The sequence below is a fragment of the Protopterus annectens genome, chromosome 8.part0 (assembly GCF_019279795.1).
Source record: "Protopterus annectens isolate FY-2018-M chromosome 8.part0, PAN1.0, whole genome shotgun sequence".
Classification (NCBI taxonomy): Eukaryota; Metazoa; Chordata; order Ceratodontiformes; family Protopteridae; genus Protopterus; species Protopterus annectens.
Genome location: NC_056741.1, coordinates 528,662,508 through 528,675,817, shown reverse-complemented (window position 1 = coordinate 528,675,817; position 13,310 = coordinate 528,662,508). Strand labels below are relative to the sequence as shown.

Sequence of the window (13,310 nt, the reverse complement as noted above, 5' to 3'; positions counted from 1 at the left end):
AATGTAGAGATTGACTGATTGAAAATCCAGACTTACATATAATAAGTCTGAGATTGCCATCTCTCAGAATATTCCTTTTTTTCCTCCCAAGTATGGTGATCTCAGAGTTGGTATATAAAGGTTCTGAGTGTGTGGGGAGACTTGCTTCTCCTGATAAGAGGTGCAGAGGTGCTTGGTCCCTTGCAAAAAGCAAGTTTAAAGGAGAAGTGTAATGTTCGTTATTTTCCTGTAGTTTTAGTCTTTTTTTGGGAGAGTTTCATGACTTTGCATTGCAGGTCCTGACATTTCAGTAGGGAACAGGAGGAGCCACAGATGCTCTCGGCTGTCCTCAGTTTTGCAGAATGTCTCTGATTTTACCTCATATTTTTGAGTGTTTATCATACTGTTTGTATTTTTTCTGGTTAATCAGTGAAGATTGCTATCAGTAAATAATGGCAGTCACTTTAGTTTCAGACTTAATAGCCTTGACAAAGAATGTCGATACAAAGTCTGCTGTTCTAACAATGTTCTAAGTTAAGAGCAACATTTGCCCTTGATTTTCATCCCTCTAGATCCCCACCAAAATGTTACATACTGCAGCCCTGTAAGATCACAACTCACAGTACCCCAGGACTGGCACTAAACAAAATGAGCAAACGTTAAACTGGGTTAAAGTGTTTGCATGGGCGTAGCAGGCTACAAGTGGGGGCTTATCCATGGCTAATTTTATTCTGCTTTAATGCTGACACTAGATTATCACTACCACTGCAATTCTGTTTCGGTTCAGGTGATGTCTCTTTTTCACTTATTCTCTGATTTGTGTCTCTCACTGTACCCCACTTTGTAAAATACTTTTGATCAGTTTTATGAAACACTGTTATACAGCTGTTTTCTCAGTCTTGCATGTCATTCCCTGTTGTGCCTGTCACTTTTATATTATGTTACTAACTGCCTTCACAGTAAATGGCACTTGAAATCACTAGTACACTGTCTACAATGACTGATGTGTATATGTGGCCTTCCTTTTCTTTACTAATTCTACAGAATGGTCTGAAAATCAAGTGCATTTACCTCCACATGAGTGAGATAGACATGTTACAGTCATCTGAAAGAATACCTTGAAACTGATCTTTGTTTTACATAACAGTCAGACAATTTCTGATGGTCATACTCCATGAAGGAGAAAAACATGAAATACTCTCAATCCTATTTGCTCAAGTAAACTCCCAGGAAGCATTAGCTCATGCCTGAAGTAGGTATGCCTCTGTAAAAATGTTTATGGCAGGCAAGATCTCATCTGCGGTGATGGAAATGTCACAGATAAGAAAATAACACATGCTGACTTGTATAAAGGTATACATCATATGACAAGAGGCTGACTACAGCATATGCCATTAAAATTATGCATGTTTAAGTAGTCAAGCCATAAGAAAAACAGTTAATAGTCCCACAATATCTGCTTGTTAGAGGCCAACATAGGCTGCCTTTGTTTCTGGGTATATTTCAACAAAGGATAGGCAGACTCTTCTGTTTACCAGTAACTGTGATGCATACTTGTAATACATGAATGAAGGCAGCAAAAAAAAGAAATTGCAGTGTTTTGGAGGAGTACAGTGAAATTCAGTTTCACAAAAATATGACACTGTAGGACAGACAGACTGACTGTAGAAGTTAAAAGTAGATCAGTAAGGGAGCTGAGACATAGTTGACCAGGAAAACAAGGTTGATTCTGAGAGAACATGCTAGAAAGCTGAGAGTAGGAGGAAGAGGGTGATGTGTGGGCTGAGGTATCATAATTATAATTAGCTCATCATTCACAAACAGAGAGAAACAGGAAAAGAAAATAAATAAACACATATGAGTACATTATATAGATCTGATTCCTCACTATTTCTATGCCTGTGTTGTTGAGGTTAGTTCTGCAGACATCTGATCAGATAGCCTTATAGCCAGTAACTGTACCATTTATACAAGTCTCATGCACTAAATGCAATCAGTACAATTTATACCACCGACCTTATCATATGTCTCTTTTTTTACCACAGGAGTAAAATGGATTCAAAATGGAACCTTGCAGAAGCTGTCAACAAAATGCTGAGGACTTCCAGAACAGTAAGTTTATTGATTGCTTTAGCTTCTTATTAAATTATTTTCAAATCTCCGTTAATTTAATCCTTACTGACTAGGTGAGTGATCCACTTTTGCCAGGAAAGTTCAGGATTGCTTTATTAATTTAATTTATTTCTCTGATAGGCACATTGCACTGTTCCCACATGGACTATTTTCATGAGCAACTGAAGAGAGTTTATTTTCGACAGAGGAGTGTAGGTCACAACACAATAAATTAATTCCAGGTCAGAGGGTTGCAAGGCAAAAGATGATGGTACAAAATTAGCTAAATATAGACACATACAACTTTACATAGCTTGGAGAGAGACAAACATTTCATACTGTCTAGAACAATTTAGATGCAATAATGGATAACAGAGTGTATTATAGATTGAAAAGGTATATACACAGTCCTCAACTTTCTTCATAAAGGATGGACTGAATAACACTAAATAATTGTTTTAAAACACAGGTTAAGGCATTTCTTAGAATGAAACTCATAAAGTACAGTGGCACAAACTGTGGCTTATATCAGAGACACAGTCAAAATACAAACTGTTACATGACACAATGAATCAATGAGAAACAGAATGGGCACTGCAGTTTGGATATGGCCTGAAGGTCTAAGAAATATATGCCAGATGGGAGACGGCCCCAAACTGATCCCTGTGGTAAATGTTTTGCTTTCAGAAATGGCACCTGGTACTCTACCCACATGGGTTCTGTCAGACAACCAGTTAGATATCCAACACACAATATAAGGATTTATATTTATATTTACAAGTCTGTCAATAATTATGGCATGGGGAATAGTGTCAAAGGCATTGGCCAGGTCTTGATATGCTGTATGGACTGCATAACCACTATCCACTGCTTCAATTGCTTTTTCAAAGAAATTAGAGAAACAAAGAGGCAGGACTTTCCTTTAATAAAGCCAGATTGATGTAGGTCAAGGGATGAGATGTTTTCAATGTCCAGATTAATGTAGTCTGAGGTAATGCACTCCATAACTTTGCATATGAGGCTGGTGAGACTAATGGGTCTATAGTTACCGGGGTCCATGGTTGGACTACCTTTGTGTAATGCCATTACAATGGCTGTCTTCCAGGCTTCAGGAATGTAACCAGTGGAGGGCTTAGATTAAAGAGGTTAAGTAGAGGTTCAGAAAGGCCATATTTGGCACTGATAATCAGACAATCTGTATGTTGTCAAGGCCCATGTGTAAAGTATTCTAGTTTTTGAAAGGATGCTGATTATGGTAAGGGGCGGAACTCGGAACATCTCTGAATCAGGATGCAGATTGCAGCATAAATGGACTATGTGCATCAGTTTCAATATTTTGCACTTACACCATACCATGCACACATTTGATCTCATTTTGCTGTCTTCAATAACACAGACAAGTTAATACTAAAGGATAGTGTTCACTAATTAAACAGCCTTTGGTCGTCACTTTTGCTTGAGTACCTGTTGCTCTAAAACAAAGGCATGCACATGCACATGCACCTTCATTCACTGTAAGATAAACCTCGCTCATCACCTGCCTAGTAGCCTGCCTGTATTGGAAACACATCTAGAGTTTAGCTTACTTGAATTAATGACTTTTGCTTTTTTTTCACTGGCAGCGAGGCCCCCTTCTGTTTTGTTAACCCTCTTATTTACACTCGTAATTGCCATATAATGCATGGATAATTCTACTTCCTGGAGTTCTTACATCAGTATCCCATATTGGTCACTACATTGGTTGGTAGTGAGGTAATACACAATTCTGAGACAAACAGCTGTCAGGTCAGACTGCAACACGTGTTTTCTAATTTTATCTGTAGCTATTTCAGCCACATCCTGGGTCCAACAGTCATCAAATTTCTTAACGTGACTGAACTCATCAATATTACTCTAAAAACCATACATTTAAACTCAGCTAGTCCATGACCTGCTTCTACAAAAGGCTAACAAGAGATATACTTTTATAATAAGTGCTCTTAACATCTTTCAAATGTTCAGATGTTCATCTCTTACTTTATCTTCTGTTTTCACCTACATAAGCTTTTATTGCACAAATAGAATAGGACATTATGGGTTTTTTTGTAATAGAAAAGATGAAACAAATTAATCTTATTCTAACTGTTGCTGTATACAGATGCACACTTGATACATTGAATTTGATCTGACTGAAATGGTTGATGACTTCACAAGGTCAGCCACAGTACTGGGAACCACACTGTCCAAAGTTATTGCCATTACTAATAAACCTCACTAAAAGAATCACAGGCCTAAAGCAGATGCCCTATGGTGACCATCTAAAAAAACTCTACCTATGGTCTGTCACATATCGTCTACTCAGAGGCGATCTCTGCTTAACATACAAGGCCATGTCAATCCCAGAGCTGTTGGACATGCTACACTTAAATTAAAGAAATCCCAATCCCTCAGAGACACACACTCCAGGGATCTAAAGCTTATCATCACAATGAACAAAACATGCTGGAAGGATGGGTTCCTGACCCACAGACTCCCCAGACTCTAGAATAGAGTGCCCATACATGTCAAGCAGAGCTCCTCTTTGGCCCTCTTCAAAAGGAACCTTGATGATTGGATGGGAGATAGGAAATTCACCCCGGGGATCACGTCAGTTGCCCTGCTAGACAGGAGTCCAGGGAAGTAAATACTGTGGGAAGTAATAGCCAGAGAGTTGTTATGGCTAGGCTTGTATAGGCCCTAGAGCCTAAAGCCTAGTACCAACCTATGAACCTATAAGCCAGAAAGGTGCTTCTCTCGAGTTCCACCTGACTTCTCAAAAAATTCAAATGTTGCTGAGCTGTCCTACTACACATCTCAGGTCAGTTTCATGTCAATGCGAGAAGGATAATTCAACATGTAATGGAGAACTGTCTTTTGCAGACTCCTGATAAAGGGCCAGGGGCCCCGATTCCCTTCATCCTGGTTTTGTCAGATCGGGAGCAATGAATATCACTGCTCCAAATAAACATGAAGTCAGTCTTTTTTATGCATGGTATTCTCCATGATGCATGTAGCTAGGCCAATATCTTGCACTCATGAGTATTTCAAGTTACTTATTTGATCTCATTTTGCTGTTTTCTAAAACCTGAGTTAGATGTATGCTATTAGGCACCAGAACAGGTTTATTAATATGAAGTACTCTCACTTACATAATATGGGTTTCAAAGAATTCGCAACACTATGTATAATCTTAGAAACAATTCTTAACATAATAGATTTAAGGAAAAACATGGGTGTTCCTGTCAGTAACCTGAAAACAACAGCTGACACTGTATGAAGTCTGCTATCTTTTACGTTGGCAGTACCTTCTCAACTAATGGCAGAATCTCTGCATAGGTATAACTAGGTTCAATTCTGGGACTCAACATTTGCCAATCTCCCTTTCAGTCCTGTTTTACCTCTTACTACATGAGATTTTTTGGACAATAAGGGACTACTTAATTAAAATAAAACCATTCTGCATATGTGAAGAACCCTGTCTTGTAAATTTGTAATGATTTTAAAATGGTTCACTAACATGGAAGATCATGGTTGGTTCCCTCTGAGACTGCCAGGTGCCTCTCCCTTGAATGATTTACATATAAACAAATGAGCTGTGTGACACATTGTTGAATTTAGTTATCTTGTAATCTGATTGTTGTTACCATTATTTTGCTTATCTGGCAGACTGGTTCACCAGAATGGAGGCTGGGTATCAGATTCAGAAGGCAACATATAAGGCTGCCAGACCTCCGGGTGCTGAAGCTATTCTTCTTCTCTTTGAGCACAAACTCACATTTGGTACTGCTATTGGTAACAACATTGTGATTACGACACTGACATTTGCCCTACACCTAATTTGTCTAGGGCTTTCCAGAAATGTTAAAATACTTCAAACAGACACTTAACAAACTATGTATGCTCATAACACTCTGTAGATCATAGAAACATTAACATGGCACCTTAGCTAATGCTGACTGGTTACCCATTGCAGAAATAGGGAGCTCTGTACTTAACTGTAGAGTCTGAACTTATTTCTTAGGAACATTACCCACTGCTCTCCAATAAGCTGCCATGTCCTGTTTCCTGCCTGGAAAAGAAAGCCTTTTGGGGTGAACAGTGGTGGTGGGGCACGAGGACCTACACTGACCCAGATGGTTAAAGTGGCTTCATGGAATGTGGATAAGTCACAAGAAAACGAAGTTATTGTCCTGTGGATAAGGTGCACATTGGGAGTAATTTTTTTTTTTTTTCAGATCAGCTCCCTATATCAGGGATAGACTATCCATCCCTCAGCCTTCGTAACATGATCTTCCTTACATGGACTGATGCACTTGTTCCATATGTGGCAGCTCTCAGTTGCATTCCACATGGCCCTACTGCTCTCTGCTGGAATAACCAGACTGCACTGTTTAACTGTTTCACTGTTGGCAGTACTGTACTGAGTTCCTCAAGTTTTAATCTGTTGTCAGGGGGGGCTTCTTAGTGTATTATATGGTTCCTATATTGTCATTAATGATACTATATATTTTAACTATCTCCAATGTAATTCAAACTTTGTGTCTTGTACCATATGTATTATTGAACATTGAATATACTATTATTTTGCTTGTATTTATATAGAAAAATAAGAAAATACAGAAACCAGGCTTCATCCTACATGAACTCAGGCAGGAACTTGCAGCACCATTAGGCACCCTATTCAACCAAAGCCTGAATACCAGTTTCATCCCAGCCGAATGGAGGACAGCCACTGTCATCCCTTTGCACAAAGGTGGAGAATCCACCAATCCAGGAAATTATAGACCCATCAGCCTAACTAGCCTGATCTTCAAGGTCATGAAGTGGATTATCATGGACCTCATTAACAAGGACTTTGGCACCCTCTAGACACTTGATCCCGCACAATTTGGTTTCATCAAGGGCAGGTCATGCTTGTTAAATTTGGTCAACTTCTTTAGCAGCCGACTCCAAATCCAGCTCCAGACAAGTGACAAGTGGAGTACCTCAGGGTTCAGTCCTCGGACTGCTCTTGTTTGGCATCTACTTCTCTGAAGTACAGGCCAGCACTAAGGGACTCTGGCTAACAAAGTTCGCAGATGACTGCAAACTGGGAGCCATTATTGAATTCCCAAATGATGTGGATATTCTACAAAAGGGCCTTGCAGAAACATATGCTTGGTGCCAGAGCCATGGGCTCAAGCTTAATGACAAGAAATGTATAGTTATCCCCTTAGGGAAAAAACATGTACCCATGAATTACCACATTGGTGGCAATACACTAAACACTGAAAGTGTGATGAGAGACTTAGGGACACAGGTGGACAGTGGTCTTACTTTCGATAGCCACATTGCCACAACAGTCAGGAAATCCTTCTATGTTGCACCTCATCATTAAGGGCTTTTCATCCAGAAAAAAGGAGGTCATTGTCCCACTGTACTCATCCCTCATTAGACCCATTATAGAGTACAACGCCAATTTGGTATGTACCTCACAAGACATCTGCAACAGCTGGAAAGGCCACATAAATACCTCACTAAAAGAATCACAGGCCTAAAGCAGATGCCCTATACTGACCATCTAAAAAAACTCCAGCTAAACTCTGTGAAATATCGTCTACTCAGAGGTGATCTCTGCTTAACATACAAGGCCATGTCAAACCCTGAGCTGTTGGACATGCTCCACTTAAAGAAATCCTAATCCCTCAGGGCCACACGCTCCATGGATCTAAACCTTGTCATCACAATGAACAAAACATGCTGGAGGGATAGGTTCCTGACCCAGAGACTCCCCATCCTCTGGAATAGACTGGTCATACATGTCAAGCAGAGAACCTCCTTGGCGCTCTTCAAAAGGAACCTTGACGATTGGATGGGAGATAGGAAATTCACCCTGGGGATCACATCAGTCGCCCTGCTAGTCAGGGGTCCAGGGAAGTAAATATTGCAGGAAGAAATATCCAGGGAATTGTTATGGCTAGGCTTGTATAGGCCCTAGGGCCGATAGCCTAGTACCAACCTATGAACCTATGAAGCTATGAGACAGTCACCAAGGCCATGGACGAGGGGAAGATGGTGCATACTGCATACCTTGACCTGGCCAAAGCCTTCGATACTATTTCTCACTCAGATATAACAGATAAACTCTCTCAACTAGGCATCAATCCATATGTTACCAGATGTGTAGCAAACTTGCTCATTGATAGAACACACCTAGTAAAAATAGGGGAAGCCAGCTCAAGCAGTAGACCTGTAATGAGCGGTGTACCACTGGGATTGGTCTTGGGGCCCCTGCTGTTTGGGATATACTTTTCTGAGGTGCAGGCCAAAACCACTGGGCTATGGCTGACCAAGCTTGCAGATGACTGCAAGCTGGGTGCTGTCATCAATCCTCCTAGTGATATGGACATCCTCCAACAGGGTGTACCCAAACAAATGACTGATGCCAGAAACATGGCCTCAAACTGAATGCCAAAAAATGCATCATTATCTCCTTTAGGGAGTATGACATCCCCACAGATTATCACATTGATAATAAGGTTCTAAGCATGCAATAAGTCGTGAGGTACTTGGACACCCAGGTTGATAGCAAACTGGCTTTTGACCACCCTATTACCTCCATATACGGAAAGCTTTCTACATGGCCCACCTCATTAGTAAGGGTATCTCATCCAGGGACAAGGTGGTCATAACATCCCTGTATTCTTACCTTATAAGACCCATTATTGAGTACAATGCCCCTTTTGCCATGTACCTCACAAAGCACATGTAGCAGCTGTAGAGACCAAAGAGGTTCCTCACCAGGAGAATCCAGGGCCTCAAACATCTAGCCTACACAGATAGGCTAAAGGCCCTGTCCCTCTACTCAGTCTCCTACAGACTGCTCAGAGGTGACCTCTGTCTGGCATACAAAGCAATCTCAGACCCCACCTTGATGGGACTGCTGCATATTTGCAAGTCAAGCTCCACTCAAGTAACCTGCACACATGACCTCAACCTGGTCTGTGACATCAACAGGACTTGTTGGTGGGGCAGATTTGTGTCCCAGAGACTCCCCCTTTTGTGGAATAGACTCTCTCTCTCTCCATGTCAAGCAGAGTAACTCATTAACCCTTTTTAAGTGCAACCTGGATAACTGGATGGGGAACAGAAAATACAACCCTGGGATTCCACCTGTGTCCCTGCTGGACAGTGGCATTGGGTGCTGACATGTCGGAACATAGGCTAAATTCTTGGCTAGGCTTGTAAGGGCCTCAGGGCCAATAGCCTAGTATCTTCCTATGATCCTATGATCCTATGAAGAATTTTACCAAAATGGTCAGACAGCCTGAAATCATTGGACCATGGCAGGGCTTAACATAAATAAGAAACTTTATGCTAGTAACATAATTGCTGTTCATGAACTGAAAGTCTGCCAAGGAACTGCAGATAAATGTCAAGGAATTTAATTATTTTTGTTGTTCATATCTTCAGTATCATAATTTACTAGTATCATTAATTCAGTTTAAAATTACATGCATTTATTATTTACTTATCTAAAAAGAATTAAATATTCACACTTTTGCAAAATGCACTTCTTGTAGTTGTTGTTGCACTTCTTGTAGTACTGTTTATAAATGGGTCTTTACAAATAACACGGAACAACAGAAGCACCAAAAAACAAACCAATAAACCAAAAAAATGGTCGGAAGCAAGTTCTCAAGTGAAGAATTTCGGAAATCAGTCAGCTCACAATAAGGCACCAAGCTCACCAAAGCAATAAATTTATTACAACGCTAACGCCAACAAATGTATATTACACACGTTTTCATCAAAATAATGACTTCATCAGACGATGTAAATGTGAATCACAACAGTATAAATACTCAAAACTTTACACGTAACTCAATCAATTAATTAATTAATGAATCAAATTTAAAGGCACAAACGTCCTTAGGAAAACACAGTATAGCATTGTGACTAATACTTCGTCCCTCAATGTTAAAAACAGGTGTTAAAAACATTTTTCATCAATAAAATATTTTCATGATAATATAACCATGATGTTTTTTTTTGATGAAAACGTGTGTAATATACATTTGTTGGCGTTAGCGTTGTAATAAATTTATTGCTTTGGTGAGCTTGGTGCCTTATTGTGAGCTGACTGATTTCCGAAATTCTTCACTTGAGAACTTGCTTCCGACCATTTTTTTGGTTTATTGGTTTGTCTTTACAAATAAGTTAACTTTAAGGGGAAAATACATTGGCATTTATCTAAACATACATCTTTTCACAAAATCACTAATGAATGGTACAGCCTTCTTTAACAACAGCCAGCCAGCTTACAAGGCACAATCACATTACAGGATATTATTCTCTCCTAGATACAATTTTAACTAATAAACTTGTGTATTACTTACTTAAAGGTTTTAACTCCTTTTTTCAGTGGTCATACAGACGCTGTATTAGAATGATCCTGCAAAAGTACATACACCACTAGATCTCAAAAAATAAACATCAGAATTTGTCCCCAGAATTGAACTACTAGTCAGTGACTCTCCCACTGTGCAGTAGGAGCTAAACTCCATCTTGGTTCTGGAACCCTTTATGAATATAATGAATTGCCTGCTCCATAAACATTTCCCATTATCAATACCCCTACTGAGAAGGAACTCAGAGCTAGTTTTCTCCTGAGGTTAAACAGTTCATGAAGCTAACAGACAAGGCATGGACAATCTGGAAGCAAACAACTTCGACAGCAGAAACAGATGATGTTAGTTCTGTTTTTGATCACTGTAAGCCTTCTATAAAGAGGTGTGAAATTACATACTTCAGGCAGCAGAAAGCTAAAGAAGATAGCCATGCTGGGAACTTCTAGAAGGAAGCAAATTTCATTATAAGAAAAAACAAACCATAAGAAGCCCATTTCCTTACGGAACACAGCAGCTATTATGATGGGTCTGGATACTATTGCAGCAAATGCACTGCTGAATTTATTATTTCATAGGCACTTACTTAAAAGTATCTGTCCTCTTGGTAAACTGAATATTCATGATGAAACCTACTCTTTGTGCTGCAGTCATTCTGGTTTGTTCTACTATAGAAGCTTTAGGATAAAACTTACTGAAAGATCTATAATTACATTGGGACTTCTCATAAATCAAGAATACAAAACAAACTTCAGGCCTTTACTCTACCTCATGTAGAAAAAGGACCGTGTGCACAACTTAGAATATCTCTACCCAGTCCCCTTATCCAGTCCACTATGTCCCCTCATCTCACCTACCAAGTTCCCCATGCCATACTCTACTCTCAAGAATATAGCTTGGTTTCTGTTGGTCTTTGCATGCCCTCCAGCTGACCATCCACTGCTCTCTAGTGCTGCTCCTATAGCTCCATTTTACCTTAATATTCCCAGTACTATCCCCTGGCCAGGGGACTTTACTTGTGGTGGATTGGGAAGGGGAGGTGGGTTAGAGCAGAGCAACAAGCAGCATCAGTTATGCTGTCCTGCACGCCAGAGAATTTTTTTGAATACCAAAACTAGTTGGAGGTACTGACATCATGCACATCACTGTATGTAATGTCAGTTAGCTCCAGACCACCACCCCCTTCAATGCTGAAATGCTAATGGTAATCTGCCTTATGATTATGGTACCATCCCCATCACTGTAGACATGTCTGATTGTGGGCAGAACACCCTATCACCCTTCTGCAGTAGTTGAGCTCTATCCCACACCCCTTTCTAACTCCTCCAGTGAGTGAGCTGGTATTCAAACTCAGGCATCCATCTCTCTTCTCCTTGGATCTGGACCTGAGGTTCAATTTCTTTCAGTGCAAGTTGCTTGTAACAATGAAACTAGATGGTTTAATGCTCTGTTTTGTAATTTAGGTTTTATTATCTATGCATGGCACATTGTTAGCAAAGTTCTTCCAGATCAATCAGTGTTAGATTGGTTCACATGTTGATGATCTCAGTTTTGCCCTTCTAATTCTGTGTTTGCACCAGTAGTCGCCAATACTGTTTACATTGTTTATCTGCTTAGTTGGTATAACTGGTATAGGTTTTTTTTTTTAATTTGTACCATTGTCTGCATACCTGGATCATGTATGGAAACTCTCCATAATGGGTCAGTACACTTAGTTAGTTAACAAACACTAAATGAATACATTCAGTCCTTATTTCTTTGGGTTTAGCAGAGTCCAAATCGGAGAATTACAAACATAATTTACATGCCTTATAATTTTACATTTTATATACGAATCTAATAACTCTTGAATTTGCCTATATGACGTTAGTGGGCTTATATACTGATGTGCATAAACTGGACTTTTACTTCTGCTATTAGACTAGTAATGTAAAGTTTAGGTGCCATGTTAAGTGTGTGTATTTTTTGCAAACAGCTTTTTGAAGTGATTAAACATTTTATAAACCATGTTATACTTCACTTTCAAAGCTATGCACCTGAGTAACCTGCTGAACTTGAAAAATCAGGTAGTGGTATGTTAATGCCTAGATTCACTTTCTTTAATTACATTAGATACAGTGGCGGCTGGTGACTTCAAATTAAAGGAGGGCTGCAGGAGACAGCTGAATGGGTGTGGCCAACTGGAAGGGGTATGGCCAACTAAAAAGGGGTGGAGCTATGCTCAAAACAACAACAACTGGAACTTTAATTAAATACGCTGCCCTGGGTGCCAAGCAGTCATTACGAGAGTCCAATCTAGACAAAATGAAGTGTAGAAGAAAAAAAATATTTCAATGCATTGGCTACATGACAACTTACTTAATATCCAGATGGAAACAGGTTGTGAGGCATGAAAAAATAAATTACTTTTTAAATACATTACTGGAATGCCAGTCAAAATCAAGTATAAAAAACAAGCAGCACTCAACTCAAACCACTTCTCCTTGCACTACAGTTCTAATTATAATTTATATTCAGTACCAAGTAACATGCTGAAAGTAGCAATCTCTGTGATACCCCCACTTGTAAAAATGTGTCTTATCCAAAAAAGACCTGCTGCCTGACACAACTATCTACTTGTTTCATGGGGAAGACATGACCAAAGTAAAAAATGAACAGCAAACAAGAAACAAGCTCAAGATAAATTGCTTAAAGGATTCCTGCACAAGTTATGGACCACACATGATAGATTGGCATTCTGTTTATTTTACGGGTAAGCCTGCAAAGATGACTGCAAGTCTCCAATAAATGTAATGAGCTTCTTAAAATACTGTA

At 39.6% G+C, this 13,310-nt stretch overlaps 1 protein-coding gene across 1 annotated transcript in view; it reads left to right on the top strand.

Moving 5' to 3' along the window:
• Nucleotides 1-13,310, top strand: part of ANXA9 (annexin A9) — a 504,993-nt gene that overhangs the window by 185,359 nt on the left and 306,324 nt on the right. The window contains exon 2 of the mRNA XM_044080038.1: nt 2,025-2,091. Within this exon, the coding sequence (XP_043935973.1) occupies nt 2,032-2,091 (60 nt within the window). The 5' untranslated portion in view covers nt 2,025-2,031. The remainder of the gene's footprint in view (nt 1-2,024; nt 2,092-13,310) is intronic.